Consider the following 21,419-nt stretch of genomic DNA (forward strand, 5'->3'; position numbering starts at 1 on the left):
TTAATTTAAGTTCCTATACTGGCACAAAAGTTCTGAACCAAAAGAACCTGTGAAAACCCAAGGAGAATACAGCATTGAGAAGGTAGGCAGGGGGACAAATAGGGAAACAGGCACTGAAACAGCTTTGGAAAAGTGTCATGACGATCAGGAACCACCAGCTGAACCACCAGCTGAGCACGGGCCTCCACATCAGGGGTCCTGGGCTCCACTGGAGACCAAGCACATGCCGGACGCTGCTCAAGCAGCACAGCTCCCGGCAGGGCTGGGACCTCAAAGCCCAGTGCTGCTTCCCTGGCCCTGTTTGTAACAGCTTCCTAATGACACAGACTCAAGGGGAATCCTCACTCCAGCAACTGACGATTTACCCACCATCCACCGCACAACAAAGGGTCTTGGGTTTTAATTGGAAATGTCATCTGTGTCATTAACAATGGTATTGTAGTACTTTCAACGTCTTTCATAACCCTCAGGGGACAAATGTTGAAGTGGTGTGTTGGCTTTTGTCCTTAGGTCATATAAAATGACGTGAGTGTAGTGGCAGTACCCACATGTGCTTAAGTGCCAGAAAGCGACATTTTCAAGTGTTGAAAAGACTATGTTACCCCACAGCATAACCACTATAGTGCTTGGCCCTGAAGAGTGTTAGCCCACAAAGATCTTTGGACATTTGCTCACTAAAATTCATTGACTTACATTACAAATATCCATGTAGCATAAGGACAAGCCATGTCACCCGACGTATCCCACTGGGAATTTACTTAGAGAGCATTCACAGGATTAAAACACATAAAGATTGTAGGTGCACACCCAGGCGGAAGGAAATGTCCAATCTGGGAACTTCTCCTTCAGAGCATCCAGCTGGGAGGATCTCTTGTCTTCCCCAGAAAGATAGTGGGCAGCAATGGCCAGAGTGACTACTCCCTCAGGCTGTTCTTCCAAGACCTGGCAGAGAAAATTAGTTTAGCTCTGTGAAGGCAGAATACGATCCCAAGTATTCGATACTTGCCAAATGCCACCTGGGAACCCAATCAGTATGCCAGCAGTGCTGGGAAATCCCCACCTGTACTTCTATCCAGAACTGCCACGCAGAGGCTTGGAGTCCATGGGAGTAAAATACAAAATAGTCCCCTCCTTTACTTGCGACGGGGGTACCATTGCCAAGAGACCACTGAGAAAGTGTTGACCCTTTGTGGGTTCGAACATACAATGACATATGGCTTGGTCCTGTAACATAAGAGGAAGAAACGTCAGTTATAACTATCTTTTAAAAAGCATCAACAAGAAAAGCAGTTAAGCCATCACTTGAAATGATACAAGTTTATGCCTTTTGTCACTTTAAAAACACTCATTGCGAACCAAATGGAGGTTTGCCAGTTTGGGTTGTCGGCGTATGTCAACAAGGGTAAGGAATGAGGTGCAACAGAAAAGCACATACAGTGAGAAAACCTGGGTTCACGTCTTGGCTGTTTCCCTCTCTCTCTCTCCCTCCCACTCTGTCTGTACAAAAAATGGAAAAATGTCCTCGGATGAGGATTAAAAAAAAAAAAAAAAAAGAACTAGAGCAAAATAACTGAGGCTGAGGATTTTAATATATCCAGATATATTACTAAGACAAATATTGAGGTGTGTGAGGATGGAAGACTAATGTACAAGTGCTGCGTGTAACAAACATGAGGGAAACGGAAGTCTCAGTAGCACACTAACCAACACAGATAGTGAAAGGTTAAATAATAAGTGATCAAAACAAAAAATATAAACTTTAAGTGCCAGAAAACATTTTTTAAAGAGCAAAGAAAACATCACAGAAAAAGGAATAAAACACTGATAAAGGCTGAAAGCATTAGTCATAACATGTCAATAGATGTAACTCAGCCACTAAAAGAAAAAAGATTTTGACTTAGCTTACAAAGCCAGACCTAATCATACTATATTCAAGGAACAAACTTAATGTAAGATTCAGAAAGGGTAAAAATAAAGGTATGAACAAAGGTATTTCAGGCAAGTGGACACAATGTTTCAAAAAAATTTTTCCTTATTGTTTGTCAGAGAGGAAAGGAGAGGGAGAGAGAGAGAGAGAAACATCGACGTGAAAGGGACACACCACCCGCACAACCCAACCAGGGCCGGGGACAAACTGCAACCGAGGTACGTGCCCTTAGCGGGAACCGAACCTGGGTCTCTCCGGACCGCAGGCCAACGCTCTAACCGCTGAGCCAAACCGGCCAGGGCTGTATCAAACTTTAAATGCTGATAATACAGAATATATCATCTCAAGTGGGCATAAAACATTCATAAAAATAAAATATTAGCGCTGGCCAGTTTGGCTTAGTGGTTAGAGCGTCGGCCCGTAGACCAAAGAGGCCAGGGTTCAATTCCAGCCAAGGACATGTAGCTCAGTTGTGGTTCGTCCCCAGCCCCGGTTAGGGTCGTGTAGGTGGCAACCAGTCAATGTCTGTTTCTCTCTCTCTTTTTTTTCTCTCTCTCCCTCCCTCCCATTCTGTCTCAAGATAAATGTAAAAATAAATAAATAAATAAATAAAACACTGAGGCTTAATAAAAAATAAAATATTAGGTCACTAAAGAATAAAGTAAATAACTGATCATAAGTCAATAAAACTTGAAACTATCAAAACAGCTGTCTACTTAAAATTAAAGGTCTTCTATTTAAAAGACTCATGGGTAAGAGAGGCAATAGAAACAATAATTATGGAATTTTTTTAAATGACAAAAATACTACACATGCCAGAAACTCAGAAACTATTGGATATGGGTAAAGCAGTGATAAGAGGAAAACCCATAGCAATAAACACTGTTTGCAGTACAAATAAAAGAATAAAATGAGAAGTAAAAAAGGACAAAGTAAAAAGAATGCACAAGTTAGGAAATACAGATAAAAGCAGAAATCAATAAAATGGAGAATAGAACAAATCAGACCCACCTTAAACAATGAAGTCTTAACAAGACAATCACTAGCTAACTTGATTAAGAAAGAGGGGCTGGGGGTGGGGAGTGAAGCAACAAACAAGCATGCAAAGAGAAATAAAAATTAAACAGAAGTCTATAAATCACATGTGACTACTTTGCAGACCTCTATACCAATAACTTTTAAAACACAGGTAAAAAGGATACTTTTCTAAGAAAATATAGGTGACCAAAACTGAACACATCTATAAAGCTTAAGCAGACCAAATACCCTAGAAAAAGTTATTTTTAAGAAGTTACCCCATAAAAAAGACACACCAGGCCCGGATGGTTTCAGAGAAATACAAGCCAACTTTTCAACCAGACAGTTCCAGTGCTTCATAAACTGTCCCAAAGCATTGAAAATTAAGGAAAACTTACCCAACCATTTTCATGATGTATAACATTTATGATGTTCTTACATTTATAATACATAACACTGATGCTTAAATCTGAGAGCATATAAAACACACACACAGGCCAGTATCATTCATGAGCACTGATGCAAAATTTATAAACAAACATCCAAGATCACATTAAGAAAATAACAGGCCATGACCTGATTGAATATATCATACTAAAATATCTAAGGAAGAAAAAATTATGATTATCTTTATAAAAGGCTGAAAGATCCTCTCACAAATTTTTTTTTAAAAAATTCAATAAAGAAAAACTGATGAATGCTTAATTAACATGACAAAAAATAATCTACCTTAGTCCTAAGGCTAGTGTCTTACATAATGGGAAAACACTAGAGACCTCTGTACTGATATCAAGAACAAGACAAGACTGCTATCTCAACAACTGTTCTACACTATGCTAGAAGTAGTAGCCATTTATACAAATCAATCAGAAGCATAAGAATTGGTAAAGAAGAAATAAAACTACATTTGCAGATGGTATGCCGTGGCCAGCAAGCTATACCTCAGGCCTATTTTTATATAACTCTCAGGCTAAGAAAGGTTTATATGTTTTTATCTAGTTCTATTTATTAATCTATTATTTTCAATTCTTACCTGAGGATATTTTTTATTGATCTGAGAGTGAGAGGGAGAGAGAGAAACCTTGTTGTGGGAGAGAAACATCAAGCAGTTGTGTCCCGTACATGCCCTGACCAGGATTGAGCCTGCAACCTTTTTGGTGTACAGGACAACGCTCCAACCAACTGAACCCTGAACCACCCAGCCACACTAGAGTGGTTTATATGCTTTTAAAGAGTGGTTGTTTAAAAAATGAATCTGCAACAGAGACATATGGAAAAGTCTAAAATATTTACTATCTGGCCCTTTAAAGTTTGGCAATTCCTGGTAAACCTGGAGAACCCTACAGTATCAAGATTAACTCAAAAAATAAAAGATTCAGTGAGGTAGCAAGATAAAAAACTGACATACAGAAGTCAATTGCCTTCATACATACTAATTATAACCAGTTAAAACATATACTGGTAGAGAAAACTTCAATTAAAATAGCAACAAAACCTCCATAGGAAAAGTTTTATAATACTCTTGAGAGACACAAAAGTAGGTTTGAACAAATGAAAGGACATTCCAAGTTCACAGATAAGGAGACTCAACTTTATAATGTCAGTTCTCCTTAATTTATAAATGAGTATTACTATATTCCTTCAAATACCAATTAGTACATTTACCATTAGAGTTAATACTAAAGTTCATAAGGAAAAACAAACCCTGAAAGACAAAAACTACAAAGGATCTTAACTGTCACAATCACTAATCTATAAGCTTCTATAATTTAAAGTGTGGTAACTAGTGCACAGATAGACCTACACATATACAGTCAATTTTTTTTTTTCTGATTTCTTGACGTGTAATCACAAAACACAGGGCGGTAGATGTGCAACTTGCCTGCCAGGAATTTGCATTTTAATGGAATTCTCCAAATTGTACATAAAGTATAAAGGTTTGGATATTTTTTGTGCTTCCTTTTTACAGGCTGGTGATTAAATAAAATTAGAAATACTTATTAGCATGAACAAGAAAACCAATAAGTGCAAAATAAATTTATTTCTAGTTAAATTTTAAAACCCTAGAGAATAAAAGTATTCACCTTCAAAAGTGTCAGCTAAGGCATTTAATTCCCATTAACTACCAAACAGAACCTTGACCTCTGGCCTCATATCATACCCAAAAATTAATTCAAGATGGATTATAGGCCTAAACATAAAGGCCAAAGCTATAAAAATTCTAAAAGAAAATATAACAATCTATCTTTGTGACCTCTAGGTAGGCAAGAATTTTTGGAGAGGTCATATAAACCTGATAAACTGGACTTCATAAAAATTTAAAACTTCTACAAATCAAAAGATACCATTAAGAAAATGAATGGGTGAGAAAATCTTGATAACATATACTTGATAAAGGGTTTTCTCCTGGAACATATAAACTCCTACAAGTCCATAAGCCCAATTTTTATTTTTATTTACTTTTTATTAATATTCTGCCTCTATTAGTCTTTTTTAATTGAATTTGTTGTGGTGACACTGGTTCACAAAATCATACAGGTTTTAAGGGTACAACTCAATAAAATATCATCTGCACACTGCATCGTGTGCCCATCTCCCCAAGCAGTCTCTTTCTGTCCCCATTCCCCACGCCCCTGTGCCCACGTCCACCTAGCCTTTTAAAAGGGAAAAAGACATGAACAAAGCAAGATATATGAATAGCCAATAAGCACTTGGAAAAGTATTACATGTCACTATTACAGAAATGCAAGAGGTACTACTAAACACCCACTAGAAATGAAAAATACAAACAACAGCATTAAATATTTGTGAGAATGGAGCAACTGGAACTTTGATATACTAGGGAGTGAAAAAATAAAATAGTTATAAAGTTAAACGTAAGTCTACCCTCTGAACCCAACAATTCCACTCCTAGATATTTTCCAAGAGAACTGAAAATACACATTCCTGTAAAGCCTTGTACAAGAATGTTCACAACAGCTTTATTCACATTAGCCCCACACTGGACACTACCCAGGAGCCCATCAACAGGAGAATGATAAATTATGGTCTATCCATACACCGAATATGACAGCATAAAAAGGAACAAAATACTGATGATGCTCAGAAACAACACAGCCCATCTCAAAAACATTATGCTGGATGACCCAGACCCAGAATGTTACATATGGTATGATTCCATTGCTATGAAGTTCAAGAATGGGCAAACGATCTGTGAATGTGGAAATCAGAAGAGTGGTTGCTACTTAGGGTCAGGAAGACTGAATGGAAATGTGTGTAAGGGAACTTTCTGGGGTGATAGAAATGTTTTATGTCTTGATAAGCATTACATGGGTACATGTATGCCTTTATGAAAACTAATGGAACTATATCAGATCTGTACATTTCACTATATATAAATTAGGCTTTTAAAAAGATCACTTTTTTGTTGTTAATCCTCACCCAAAAATATTTTTCCATTTTTAGACAGAATGGAGCAGAGGAAGGGAGAGACACATCTATGTGAGAGAGACACGTCGATTGGTTGCCTCCCGCATGACCTCGACGGGGGCTGGGGATCAAACTTGCAGCCCAGGTATATGCCCTTGACCAGGAATCAAACTTGAAACCCTTTGGTCCACGGGCCGACTCTCTAACCGCTGAGCCAAACCAGCCAGGGCTGGCACTGATTTTTAAATACAATACCGAAAGCAATAAATTTAAAAATGTATGCTCTGTGAAAAACATTAAAAGAATGAAAAGAACAAGAAGCCAGACTACAAGAAAATACTTGCAAAGCACTTATCTGATAAAGGATCTATATCCTTATGTACAAAAGAACTCTTAAATCTCAACAATAAGAAAAAAAACAACCCCAACCCAATTAATAAATAGACAAAAGACCAGAACAGACACCTCACCAAAGAAGATATACAGATGGCATATGAAAAGATGCTAAGCATCATACATCATTAGAGAACTGCAGATTAAAACAATGAGATGCCATAATGGCTAAAATCTAAAACACTAACAGCACTAAAAGCTGTTGAGAACGCAGAGCAACAGGAACTCTCCTTCACTGCTGGTAGGAAAGCAAAACGGTACAGCCACTCTGGAAGACAGGTTGGCAGTTTCTTACGAAGGAAAACACAGGGTTACCATACCATCCAGCAGTCGTGTCCTAGGTATTTGTCCACATAAGATGAAAACCATACAGAAGTCTATACAAAAGTCTGCACACAAATGTTTACAGTGGCTTTATTCCTAATTGTCAAAAACTGGAAGCAACCATGTTCTTCAGTAGGTGAATGATAAACTGTAGTACATTCATAATGTTATTTGGCAATAAAAAAATTTTAAAAAATGAGCTACAACCCAGCTGGTGTGGCTCAGTGGTTGAGCGTCTACCCATGCACCAAGAGATTGCTGGTTCGATTCCAGGTCAGGGCACATGCCCAGGTTGTGGGCCCGATCCCCAGTGGGGAGCATGCAGGAGGCAGCCAATTGATATTCTCTCTCATCAATGTTTCTCTCTCTCTCTCCCTCTCTCCCTTATTCTCTCTCTCAAATCAATAAAGAAAAAAATAAAAGAGCTATCAAGCCATTAAAACATGAAGGAACCTAAAATGCATATTACTAAATGAAAGAAGACAATCTAAAAAGGCTACACTCCTATATGATTCCCAACTGTATGATATTCTGGAAAAGGCAAAACAACAGAGACAGTGAAAAGGTCAGTGGCCTCCAAGGGGAGTAGGGAGGAAGTGGAGCATAGAGGTTTTAGGGCAGAGAGCCTATTCTGTATGATATTGTGATGGTGGCTACATGTCAAAACCCACAGAACTGGACAACACAACGAGTGAACTGAACCTTAATGTAAATCAAGGGCTGTAGTTAATAATAATGTGTCAATATTGGTTCATCATTTATAACAAATGTACCACACTAATGCAAGATGTTAATAATAGAGGAAGCTAACTGGGGGAGGGGGGGGCACAAAGGGGGAGGGAGATGTGGGAATTCTACTTCCTGCTCAATTTTTTCAGTAAACCTAAAACTGTTCTAAATATAAAGTCTATTAAATTTTCTTTAAGAAATCATAATCAGCAGCAATTGCTTTCAGAAACACTAAGCTAGTGGTCAGTATTATAAATTTGAGGTGAAAACATTCATGCTTATTTAAAAATTTAAGAACTGGCCTGGCTGGTGTGGCTCAGTGGATTGAGAGTTGTTGTCCCATGGACTGAGAGGTCCCCGTTTGATTCCCAGTCAGGGCACATGCCCAGGCTGCAGGCTCGATCCCCAGTAGGGGGCGTGCTGGTGGCAGCCGATGGATGTCTCTCTCTCATATTGATGTTTCTCTCTCTCTCTCCCTCCACTCTCTCTCTAAAGAAATCAATAAAAACATTTAAAAATAAAATAAAAGTTTAAGAACCGAAAGCAAGAAGAAAAAACTGTCATATGACTTACCTGATGCTTCAAAGGTCAACTTTATAGAATCCCACGGTGTCTGTTCTTTGGATATAAGTCTGAAATTAACAGGTTCTCTTGGAGAAACTTCTGGAGCAGGAAGATACCAGTTTTTCCTATTTGGAAAGGAATTCAATATTCAGTATTGCAAATATTTAGGATGCTTGTGTTAAGAATATATGAAACACATTTTAAGGCATGAAAATAAACTCTGGTGGATATAATAATGTCAATACCTCTAAATCCCAGGTTATTGCAGAATAAAACTTTCCCAAAGTTAAGAATAAAGAATCATAGGTGACAACCTTGATTCCATTACCCAAAACTATTTCTTCTCATCTAATCCTTCACTGTCAAATAATAAAATTTCCCAGAAATGAAACAGTTCACACTTGACACTTGATACTATCTATTAGATCAGTTAAGAGGGCAATCCTTTCTAACTATTGAGATTTCCAGAGGAAAGACTTTCTAAATTTGGAAAAAGCAAAATTACACTTCTTAGTGCTTCATCCCACTAAAGAAATAGAACTTTTGCAGTGATAGAAAAAAAAAAAGTGTAAACAGCACTTGACTTCTGTGTTAACCAGTTCAAATAATGAAGTGCTGATACAGTGATAGGACGTGAGAACAAACTAACCCCCAACTGCAGTAGGAGAGTAGTGAACCGACCTGATCAGAAAGTGCACTGGAAGGTACCACGGGAAACCACAGAGGGGTGCTTTCTCCTCACAGTGAGCTCGGATGGTGTCATTGATCTCCGGAATGTGAGGTGTGATGTGAGACATTCCGGTGTAATCAAACCCATTGATCCATATTCCAGAGTCCCGTTTAACTACTTTTCCATCCAAGTCATGAAATGTTCTTGTCATATGCTGAAAAGAACAAGACTAATGAGAAAACTACTGTTTCAACTCCTTCACCCACAATCCCCACTGCAGACTAACAAAAATTAGTAAATCTGACAATACCAAGAAATCAGGTGGCAGTGGAGCGCCAGGGACCCTCATACCACTGGAGGGAGCGTGTACTGCACAATCCCCTCAGGAAACTATTTAGCATTACCTAATAAAGCTAACATGCACATACCCTTCAAGCTAGCAATTCCACTCCTAAATATGTACCTTAGAGAAACTTTTGCAAGGTACAAGAGTGTTGATTCAACATTGCACATCACAGCAAAAACTGGAAACAACCCAAATGTCCATTAACAGTAGAATGAGCAGACAAACTGGGGAGTCATCCTACAACAGAAATCTGTTCAGCAAGGAAAAATAATGCACTATATTGACACAAGTCAACATAGAAGATTCTCACATGCTCTTGGGAAAAAGAATATTTATGGGATGGCTTTATATGTAAGAAATTCAAATACATGCAAAACTATATGTTGTTGTTTTAGGGCTTTATACATATGTGGTAAAATAAAGAAAAGTAAGGTAATGATTAACTCCAACCTTCAAGATGTTGGGTGAGTACTTTTTGGGGGGCTGGGGAGAGGGAGAGGCGGGGAAAGAGTTGGATCAAGAAGGGATGCTTGGGTTTTCTTAGGTACTGTTAATGTTTTTTCTTTTAAACTCAAAGATGGATTGTTTTATTATTTCTTACAAATATATTTTGGTTTTTTGTCTTACTTTTTCTTACAAATACATTTATATATTTGAATTTCATATAAAAGTTTTGAAAACCATGGACACTAGAACTCGTTTTAGATGAGGGCTTAAAACAAATAGTGTACACACACACCTTTCCCTTTCAGTGATACATGAGGCTAATTCATGTGCAGAGAAAAACAGGAATTACAGCTCACCGATATGACTTGTTAATCAGACTTGTGCCTAACAATTTTAGGGAGGGGCACCCTCTTCCATCTGGAATAGCTTTATTACCAACAGAAAGCAGCCTAAAGAATATCATGGGAAAGAAAAAGGATTGCCAGGACGGGTCAGTAACTATAGCCTACAAGCCAAATGGTGCACTACCATTTTTTTTGTTGTTAATCCTCACCCAAGGATATTTTTTCCACTGAATTTTAGAGTAGAGGAAGGGAGGAGAGAGAGTGGGGGGAGGGGTGGAGAGCGGGAGAAATGTGGATGTGAGAGACACATTGATTGGTTGCCTCCCAAACATGCCCTGACCAGGGGCCAGGGATTGGACCTGCAACCCAGGTACGTGCACTTGACTGGGAATCTAACCCAAGGTCCTTCAGTGCTCGGGGCAAACCCAAGATCCTTCAGTGTGCAGGCCAACGCTCTAACCATTGAGCAACACCCACTAGGGCTCTATTATTTTTATAGATAAAGCTTTACTGGAACATAGCCATACTCATTTTCTTAGGTACTTTCTGTGGCTGCTTTCACTTGTGAAAACAGCAGCTGCAACAGAGACCACCATGGCTGGAAGATCCTAAAATATTTACTATCTGGCCCTTTCCAGGGCAAGTTCACCAACTCTGGCACTGAGGAAGAAGCAAATCTCAAATCCAACCAGTACAGGAGTTTTAAAAAAAAAAAAAAAAAAAACCAAACCAAACAAACAAAAAAACCTGGCTTTTCCTAAATATTACTGATTTAATTAACTATAAAAGTTAGAAAGACATTATATTGTACACCGGAAACAAAATATTGTATGTTAACTATAATTTAAAAAAATTTTTTTTCAAAATTAGCATGTCATGGAAAACATTAAATCTCCTAAAAATCAGCTGTTCTTCACCAAGGGTTGTGCAAACTGTATACTGTCACATAAAATGTATCACTATGACCACTGGTGCAGCTCAGTGGATTGAACATGGGTCCATGGACTGAGAGGTCCCAGCCAGGGCACATGCCAAAGTTGCTTGATCCCCAGTAGAGGGCGAGCAGGAGGCAGCCAATCGATGTTTCTCTCTCTCTCTCTTGCCCTTATCCTCTCTGTAAAAAATCAATAAAAAATATATATATTTTTTAAAATGTATCTCTATGTTGGACATACTCCAGTATATACACAAGGAACAAGTTGGCTGTTTTTCAAAATCTCCTCTCTGATATTTAAGTTCAAATATTATTATTTATACAAGTCCTTGAATAATTATCTAGGTTGTGACTCTTGGCTTTTCTGTTGGGCCTCTCCATGACCTCTGCCAGAGAAGGTGACTTGAAATAAGGCAATAGTCTTTTTCCTACTGATAGTACCGGCTCTAAGAAGTTTACAGAAAAACCTGAAATCTAAGAAAATTCTAAATTTCATTTTATTAAACCCTTTCTAAATTATTATATTTTCATGGTCACATATTACTTTGAGCATATAAAATGTACCCTAAGATATCATTAACCCATGATACATATTTGCTCATTTTTCCAAGTTGGGTGCATTTTCACAATTTGAACAGTCATAAATACAACAAGCAGATATTTCCAATTTGGTCTCTTGGGAAATGTCTAGCTGGTAAGAATGCCTCCTGATGGTCAGTCTTTTCCTCACTGTCTTACACAGAACAGTCACGTACAACTAAATAGGTCAACAGAAGAAATGTCAGGTGGTTTTCCTGTTGACTAGTGAAGCTCAAAACACACAAGGCTTTCCTCTCCAGAATTTCAAATACCTCACGCAAAACTGCTCTTACCTGAAGAAACACTCTCTTTGGCTTCGGACTGGCAGGGTTGGAGCTGTACGGGAAAAACGTCCCACTGCAAACAAGCAGGAATGTAACTGTACATACCAAGGTTAAAGTCAGCATGGTTTTCTTTGTGCTTTTGGCAAGGTAGATGAAGTTAATCTAAAACATAAAATAGAAAAATTACCACTGGCAGAAACGTGGCTTTGACTTTATTTTGTGATGGGTATGATGTGACAGATAATGAAGAAAAGTTATCAGCATATGCTAATATACTGCAACACCCATAACAAGGCATTAATTGTAAGGGATTTCCATCACAAGTCAGAACCTAGCTAAATAAGAAATGTCCCCAACTGCCATGGTGGTGCCTTTTCTACAGGCAGCCAGACAGCAACAGGGAGAAGGAAACTGAAACAGTGTCTCTGCTCAGCGGGCAAAGAGACTAGAGGAAGTAGGTCCATCACCAGTCAAACCATGACCTCATTTTATTTCCTATTCTATCAATGTGCTGTTAACACCACACGGTAGACTACTTAACTACCAAAATATCACAGGCTTTTATTAAAGAAAAAGGCAAGCTTTTAAGCATAGATGGCCTAATTTCAATAAAACTCAAATTTCACTCATAATGCTTTCATATTGTGCTGAGGTGTTAGATTCCATTTAGATTAACTTTCAGGACTTTGCCTGTGCCCCTGTAAATGAGGAAAAACTGCCCTGTGGAGTCGTCCTGTCACACCCTCAGTGCTGGGTTTACCAGACTTGGGCAGGAAGAGTGTCTCGATCTGAAGGCAGCAACCAGAAAACGTGCTTACTAACTGTAAGGAAATCACTGAATTAAAAGTTGTAGGTGACACATGACTCAGATCCCCAGGTTCTGAAGGAACCACTGTGAGAGCCATGATCTAATCTCAGCTCCCCCTTTTGTCTTCTCCCCTTATCACCCATCCTCTAGGGTCCATAAGTAGAAACAAACATAAATATGAAAATATTTTTGAGATGAAAATATTAAGCAAATATTCATAGCCTACTATACACCTTACTACATAAAGTTAAAGAATTTTATATCTATAGTATAACAATATCCCATCCAGTATAATCTCCAGCAAAACAATACTAGTCATGGGTAAAAAACTTGTTTTCACACTGGGCATAGAAATAAGTTCCCAAGGATTCAAAGCAGTGAGTTGGCAAAACACAATTTGCTACCCCCCCATAACCATGTGTTCTAGCACAGGATAACCCCCAAGAAACTTGTTAACTGATCACTTGACAAGAATTTAACTGCTTGCTAGTAAATATATTTAATAAATCCCCAAGAACTAAAATGGGTTGGGAACCTTTTTTCTGCCAAGAGTCATATGGATATTTATAACATCATTCAAGGGCCATACAAAATTATCAACTTAAAAATTAGCCTGCTGTATTTGGTCAGGCTAATCTGGTGAGGTGTGTGATGTTAGCTGGTATTGATTTTGTGGGCCTTAAATGGTCCGAGGGCTAGACGTTCCCTACTCCTGGATTAAAAGAAAAGCTTTCTGAAATACGCATTGTGTTTCAATTCTCCATTACCCAAAGAGAATGAGCTCATTCTATTAATAAGTCACTGTCTTTAACTTTGCGACGCATAAGAAAATAACGAGGATAACCCACTGCATCAAAGAGCTGCAGAGCTATTTCACATAATGAAAATATGAGGTTTTAAAGTATTCCAAGAGGCACTCTTAATAAAAGCTTTCCTAATAAAATATAATTTAAAAAATAATATATTTTAATCCTCTTTCTTATGGTTTCCAAGATTCCATACTTTGGGGTAATTTTCAATTTCCACAGTGAAGTTTTCAGAGTTCATTTTGAATTCTTCCATGTGGAACAAAACTGAAATGCCCATTAATTGACTATGACTTAAATACTCTGGGGAGTCCAGTTCATAATTTAGCTGACTCTAGATTAGAAACTAATCTACATATGACAATATTCCACCACCTTTACTCCTCACAACAGCAAACCTATCTAGTAACATGTACAGAGGATATAAAGGCTTAATATTAAAACCAAAATAAGTAAATCTTAAAGGGAACAAGGAATGTTTTAGGATTTTCCCATCCATCTCTGCAAATACCAGTAAGGATTTAATCATTATATTAAAGGTGAAATGGCTGGAACTGGCTCAGATTTCTTTTAGGACTAGTACAACTGACCTCAAACAATAGTGTGCATAGGAATTACTCTACAGCACTGTTTATGCCGCTGCATATACAGCTATTTATTGGCTGCTACTTAAGGGACTTGTATGGATAATGCTGGTCATACATATGGTATTCTGATTGGTTGTCTCTAGATCCTAACATCCTCCACACAAGATGCCCTTTACTGTATCAATATGAAAAAGCTCACTATCATCTCCATGGAGGAAAGAACCATAATCAAGTCACTACTACTCTTGCTATTTGGTCCCCTAGCCTCAAATTTCAGAGTGTGCCTATGGGTATTCAGTAAGTACTTCTTGTTCTTAAGAATTCCAATGGCCCTGGCCGGTTTGGCTCAGCGGTTGGAGCGTCGGCCTGCGGTACAGAGACCCGGGTTCGGTTCCCGCTAAGGGCATGTACCTCGGTTGCAGTTTGTCCCCGGCTCTGGTTGGTCGTGCGGGTGGCAACCACTCGAAGTGTCCCTTCACATCGATGTTTCTCTCTCTCTCTCCCTCCTGCTCTATCTGAACAAAAAATGGAAAAATGTCCTCGAGGATTAAAAAAAAAAAAAAAAAAAAAAAAAAGAATTCCAATGAAAAGGGCCACACAACAGAGACCTGCCTCCCCTAAAGTGGCCAGGCCAGCGCCCCGAGTGCTAGAGAGTGTCTGCACCATGCCGAGAGCAGAACTCTGCTTGGACCCTGCTCCTACCCATGGGTCTGGTTGTCAACTCTGCATCATGTCTTTTCTTCCCTCTGGAGAGTCCCAGGGAAGAGAAACGGGGGTGGCAAAAGTAGGACTCTCTCACCCTGGCTGGTTTTGCTCAGCGGTTAGAGCATCAGCCTGCGGACCAGAGAGTCCCGGGTTCAGTTCCCACTAAGGGCATGTACCTCGGTTGCAGCTTGTCCCCAGCCCTGGTTGGGGTCGTGTGGGTGGCAGCCACTCGATGTGTCCCTTTCACATCGATGTTTATCTCTCTCTCTCCCTCCCACTCTATCTGAAGATAAAATGCAAAAATGTCCTCAGGTGAGGATAAAAAAAAAGTAGGACTCTCTGAGGGCAGAACACTGATAAAGCAAAATGACAAGCCTGTGATATTCTTTAGTTACTTGCTAAATAAAGGCATTTTAGATGTCGTAAGCGTACATCACTTAATAAGACAGACTCAATGAATTTGGCTGTGCTGTAGAAGTCAAGTAGTCTCATAATGGAAAAGCCTCATCAGAATTAGTCTTCCTTCACTAGCTCTAATAGCACTAATAAAACTACTATGTATTTATTATCACTGGCCTCTAATTAGTAAGTTCAAAACACACTATTAGGAATTATTCTAAAAACTCACCACCAAGCAATCTCTACCAATTCTCACTTAGTAAGCATTCTGCAAATTCACATTCAGGTACTTTGAAAAGAGGTATAATCAGAGGATTTGGGAGGGTGAGGGGGCAAAAATAATAACAAAAAGCCCATTCTACATTTTCTTACCATACCAAACCCACAGTATGCATAGTCATTTACTATTTCTTTTGTTTAAGAATTTCTCAATAAATTATAAGCAACACTATTTCATAGAATGATATGGCTAAATGCATCAGACATCTATATAAAAAATAAAGAAGATAATTAAAAAGCAAATTTTTCCTTACAAAATAAGAGGAGAGAATCATTGTACAACCAGCCAGAATGGAAGCCAGCACAACATCAGGTGGGATTTCTGAACCACTCCTCCCAAGGATGGGGGTAAACATCTCAAACACCGCCCAGATGAGGTACAAGGCATAAAGATATGGAATAAACATCCCCAGAAGGTAAAAGGCAATAAAGTTTCCTCGGGCACCTAGGGAGAGAGAGACAGAAACCACATATCTCTGAAATTCAAGAGTGAGATGTAGATTTTTATAGTACTGGTGTTCATTGGCACCTATCAGAAATTAGGTTACATGTGATTCTTGCCCTTTTGGTACATGTTATCTAGTGAGATAAACACTTTTACTCAGAGGCTAGAGTACAAATAAGAATTGAACAAAATACATTAAGTAATATATCAGCATGTGTTCATAAATGTGAAAATGGGATCAGGTATAAGGTATGAGGTAAAAATCTGCATGATCTAAAAAGTTTTTTTTAATTCAACAGTTTAGAAAACCTTCCCAAAAAGAACAAAAAAAGAAATAATCCCTGGAAGCCTTATCTTACATATTTTAAGGTATTTTTCCATTTGCATTAAAACCAAAAATACCCTACCATGCCGCTTAAAGTCCTTGTGCACGCAAAGCTTTGTGAGCAACGGAAACGCCACCCAGACAGCACTGATAAACGCAGAGCAAAATCCTCGGTAAGTGAAAGCTGTAAGGGAACCACAATGCACAAACAGCGAGATGTCAAAAAACACTTCTCCCAGATACTGGTCACTGGCATTCTGAAAGAAAGAAAAATACACAAGCAGTTTCATTCATAGGCCATTTGTAAAGATAACCTATTGTAATATAATTTCCACTGCTCAGAGAAGCTACACATTTTGCTTTAAGTAGGGTCTCTCCTTTAGATTAGACAAAGCTACCTCCTATTATGAATACATTCAAAATGCTGCACAGGAAAGGGACACTTAACAAGATGGGGGAGAAAAACATTATTACTTGTATATAATCTGTGCTTTTCCTCCACTGGGCTATAAGTAAACTTTGGAAATGTTATAAAATAGAAAAAGAAGTTTCCTAAAAACATTCACCTCTGTAAACTTTCCTACTTATACAACCTGCAAAGAATTTCAAGCCACCTAGAGAAATGACCTATGAAGGACAGTACAGTCAACCCTCCTTATCTGTGGGTACTGCACCAGATGGATTCAACCAACAGATCGAAAATATTTCTTTAAATGTTACATTGTTGCTGACGTGCATTGATTTTTTTCCTTGTCATTATTACCTAAACAATGTAACAACTATCTACATCATATTAGGCATTATAAGTAAAGTGGAGATTACTTAAAGTATAAGGGAGAATGTGCTTAGGTTGTGTGAAATACTATACCATGGATGTCTGGAAACCAATCCCCCAGAGGCACTAAAGGATGACTGTATAAGCTGCTGCAGGGCAACCAACAACACGCCTGGAAAACTGCAGCACCTTTTAAGCGAATGGCCATCTGAGATTTTGCTTGATTACTGAGTCTTTTCTATCTCCATCTGGTCTTGTAGTGTAGCAGTTTTCAAAAGGTGTGCCACAAGAATTTTGAAAACATAATACCTGACTATTTAGTCAGGGGCACTGACCTCTTTCCCCTTAGATTTTCAAATAAAAAAATGATGCCCGGCCGGTGTGGCTCAGTGTATAGAGTGTCATCCCATGGACTGAGAGGTTCCAGTTCCATACCTGATCAGGACACATGCCGGGGTTGCTGGCTCCATCCCCAGTGGGTGGCGTGCAGGAGGCAGCCAAGCAATGTATCTCTCTAACATCAGTGTTTCTCTCTCTCCCTTCCTCTCTCTCAAAAAAAAATCAATAAAGACATTTTTAAAAAAAATGATAACAGCCAACACAACAGCCATCCAATGTGAATGAATCAAAATTATACTGATTTTTTTATCATATAGGCTAAACATATATTTTGGGGTGTGCTGCAGAATTTCAGTAACTAGTTTATGTGTGCATTGAAATAAATTTTAAAAAGGTCAAAAATTACTGTTGTAGTGCAATTCTGCCCTGTCCTGAATTCCTGGTGCTTTCAAATAAAAAATGTGATCAATATTATTTGAGCTTTAAAATCTGAGTATTACTATGCAGCAGCTTGAGTTCTTCTGAAGAAAGTTGCCACATGAACTGAACACATTTTTTGTTTTGTTTTGTTAAACTTCACCCAAGGATATCTTTCCATTGACTTTTTAGAGAGAATAGAAGGAAGGAAGGGAGGGAGGGAGGAGAAGAGAGGTTGGAGGAGAGAGAGAAACATCGATGTGAAAGAGACACATCAACTGGTTGCCTCCCACACACCCCAACCAGGGCCGGGATCAAACCTGCAACCCAGGCATGTGCCCTTGACCAGGAATTGAACCCAAGAACCTTTGGATTGTGGGCAGCTGCTTTAACCACTGAGCCACATCAGCCAGGGTTAAACTTAATACATTTTAACATCTGCACTAGTAGTTCTGTTACTATAAACATGAAAGTTATTGTTTCAGTACAGAAATACCAAAATGGAATAGATATACTTTATTTTTTCTTTTCTCTGCCTTGTCACCTCTGAGTATAGCCCAGGGCATGTCTGTCTTTTTGGTTTGGGGTTTTTTTTTTGCACTTATCCTTAGATAGAGCAGGAGGAAGAGAGGGAAGGAGGGAGAGAAACATGGATGCGAAAGAGCCACATCGAGTGGTTGCCACCCACATGACCCCAACCAGGGCTGGGTACAAACTGCAACTGAGGCATGTGCCCCCAGCGGGAACCGAACCTGGGACTCTCTGGTCCACGGGCCGATGCTCTAACTGCTGAGCCAAACCGGCCAGGGCAGGGCATGTCTGTCTTAAGGGACCCTACCTCAAAACTCAAGAGTTTCAGTCACGCCCTGGCCGGTTTGGCTCAGCGGTTAGAGTGTCAGCCCGCGGACTAGAGTTTCAATCACATGTTTTCAAACCAAGTCAAAGTTCATTTGACAACACCCCCTGACTCCTTGGACAATGGAAGATAGTCTATTGTCCCTTAAGTACTTAGATGTTCAACACAGTGTTCATCAAGAGTCATGGTTTTTAAAAAGAGAAAAATAACTCTTAGGATTCAATTTGAAGCTAAATGTCACTCAGATATTAGAAACAAAGATCTCAGCAACAAAGACTATAACAACAAAATATTTTACATTGTTTCCAAATTGTACCCAAAGATCAAACATCCCTCAAATCTATTTCCTTTCTCCCCATCACTGTTGATCCTTCTCATCTCTGCCCATTCCAATCCATTCTATACACCGTTATCAGAGTTCTTGTACTAAATCACAATTGTTTCACTCACTATCCTGCTTAGAAAATTTTAATGGTGGTCCCATTAATATGTAGGGTCATACTCCAACTTCACCCTGGCCAGTTATGGCTATCAACCTTGCCTTCACCACAATGAACTGTTCACTAACTGTGACCCAAGTACATCTTGTACGTTCCCACCTTTGACTGCCCATCGACCTGTTCTCTGACACACTTCTACTCATATTTCAAAAACCCAGTTCAAATGTCACCACCTCCTTCATGAAGCCTTCCTGACTCCCACCCAAATCCATCTCTTCTGGCCCTGTGAATATGTCACTCTACTTCATTCACCCCAATGTATTGTAATCACTATGGTTTCTCCATCTTCCCAAATGAAACTGAGCTCCTCAAAGAAAGAGTCCACATCATTATAAATCTGTATCACCAGGACATTCCAATGCCACTGGGTAGCAGGCCCACTGGGTACTCAAAGCATATTTCTGAAATGAAAATGAAACACATTAGTGTTTCAACCGGGCTTTCAGCCCTTAGTTTTATGACTGGAGAACTAAAATTCGTCAAAGTAAATGTTGTTGTGCACTATGTAGTTAAGCCTACAATAGTTGCATCTGTACTGAACTAAGCATTCTTGTCTCCACCCCCACATACTCGGTTACATACTGTTGTACTAAGAATTAGCATGTGAAATTGAGCTCCATGGTGCAATTCTTTTGGAAGCTGGAGCCACTAAGATACAAGTATTACCTCAACCATAACTGGATGGCTAACCTCAGAAAGCCTTGTTTAACAGAAATTGCTAACAGGGAAGGGCTCCTCAGACCATATCCCAACATTAACTGAAACTGAGACCAAAGTTCAGGTACCAAAGACATCCTTATAGAAGGATGCTGGATTTTAGTCCTCCGGGTGTCTCCCTTCTAATCTCCAACAGGGCATACTGAAAAAACAGGTGTACAATGGCTGTCTTGAAAATAATGAAGCTAAGAAAGATGTTCCCTTTAACTCACTTAGAAAAATCAGAAACCAAAGCTCTCCCTGTAATTTTTAATCCTATTATTTCAACCCTAATTCCTCATTTTATTTTTACCAAATACATGTACAGTTAAAACCTTAACAATAAGGTAATACTGTCTAAAGTGGAATAAATCATTTTGGAACTCTACTCGCTTACCTCTTTTCTCCACAATGTGTCTTTAACCCCCATACCACATACACATGCTGTCAGAATCTGCGTCAACAGCATATAGGTTAAAAAGAAAAGTGAAGGAAACTGAAGAGAAAACTTGAAGTGCAGCTTTAAGTGCAATATTCTTTCGGGCAGCAAATACTCACTGTGTGTTAGTGCTGTGTGTCATATGCTGCCTGAGCACAGGGGATAATGAACAAAACAACCCCTGTCCTCCTGGAGCCTAAGTCCAGTGGAGAACAGAGCTTTTCTTTTCTTTTTTTTTAATTTTATTTTTGTTACAGATGTTTCTCCTTTTTTACCCCACTGACCCCATCTTCCCCACCCCACCCCCCAACCCTTCCCCGGCTTTGTAGTCCATGTCCATTGGTTATACATACATGCATATAAGCTCCGTGGTTTATCTCTTCCCAGCCCCCACCACCCCCTCTTCTGAGAGCTATCAGTCTGTACCCTACTTCCGTGTTTCTGGGTCTACCCTATTCCTCAGACTATTATATTCATTATATTCCGTATATAAGTGAGATCATGTGGTATTTGTCTTTTTCTGCTTGGCTTGTTTCACTTAGGATAATACTTTCCAGGTCCCTCCATGTCGTCTCAAAGGATAAGAGATCTTTCTTTCTTACAACTGCATAGTACTCCATGGTGTATATGTACCACTGCTTTTTTATCCATTCGTCTACTGATGGACACTTGGGCTGTTTCCAGATCTTAACTATTATAAATAGTGCTGCTATAAACATGGGGGTACATATATTCTTTCTGATTGGTGTCTCAAGCTTCTTAGGGTATATTCCTAGAAGTGGGATCACTGGGTCAAATGGAAGTTCAATTTTTAATTTTTTGAGGTAACACCACATTGTTTTCCATAGTGTCTGCACCAGTCTGCATTCCCACCAGCAGTGCACTAGAGTCCCCTTTTCTCCACACCCTCGCCAACACTTGTTTGATGATTTGTTGATGGTGGGAGAACAGAGCTTTTCAAACAAATAATTAGGTGAGCCCAGGGAGGGCTGGCAGATTCAGGATCATGATTACAAAAACTGCGGCAGCTTCAGCAGAGACCTGAAGGCTGTGCAA

General features: G+C 39.1%; 1 protein-coding gene across 1 annotated transcript in view; it reads right to left on the minus strand.

The window, feature by feature from the left end:
* Positions 1 to 332: 332 nt before the first annotated feature.
* Positions 333 to 21,419, minus strand: part of ERMP1 (endoplasmic reticulum metallopeptidase 1) — a 48,402-nt gene continuing 27,315 nt past the window's right edge. The window contains exons 9-15 of the mRNA XM_036260355.1: positions 16,424 to 16,598; positions 15,826 to 16,016; positions 11,997 to 12,149; positions 9,065 to 9,267; positions 8,393 to 8,508; positions 1,061 to 1,224; positions 333 to 942 (exon numbers count right to left, since the gene is read on the minus strand). Coding sequence (XP_036116248.1) covers positions 778 to 942; positions 1,061 to 1,224; positions 8,393 to 8,508; positions 9,065 to 9,267; positions 11,997 to 12,149; positions 15,826 to 16,016; positions 16,424 to 16,598 — 1,167 coding nt within the window. The 3' untranslated portion in view covers positions 333 to 777. The remainder of the gene's footprint in view (positions 943 to 1,060; positions 1,225 to 8,392; positions 8,509 to 9,064; positions 9,268 to 11,996; positions 12,150 to 15,825; positions 16,017 to 16,423; positions 16,599 to 21,419) is intronic.

The sequence above is a fragment of the Molossus molossus genome, unplaced genomic scaffold (genome assembly GCF_014108415.1).
Source record: "Molossus molossus isolate mMolMol1 unplaced genomic scaffold, mMolMol1.p scaffold_m16_p_14, whole genome shotgun sequence".
NCBI classification, from domain to species: Eukaryota; Metazoa; Chordata; class Mammalia; order Chiroptera; family Molossidae; genus Molossus; species Molossus molossus.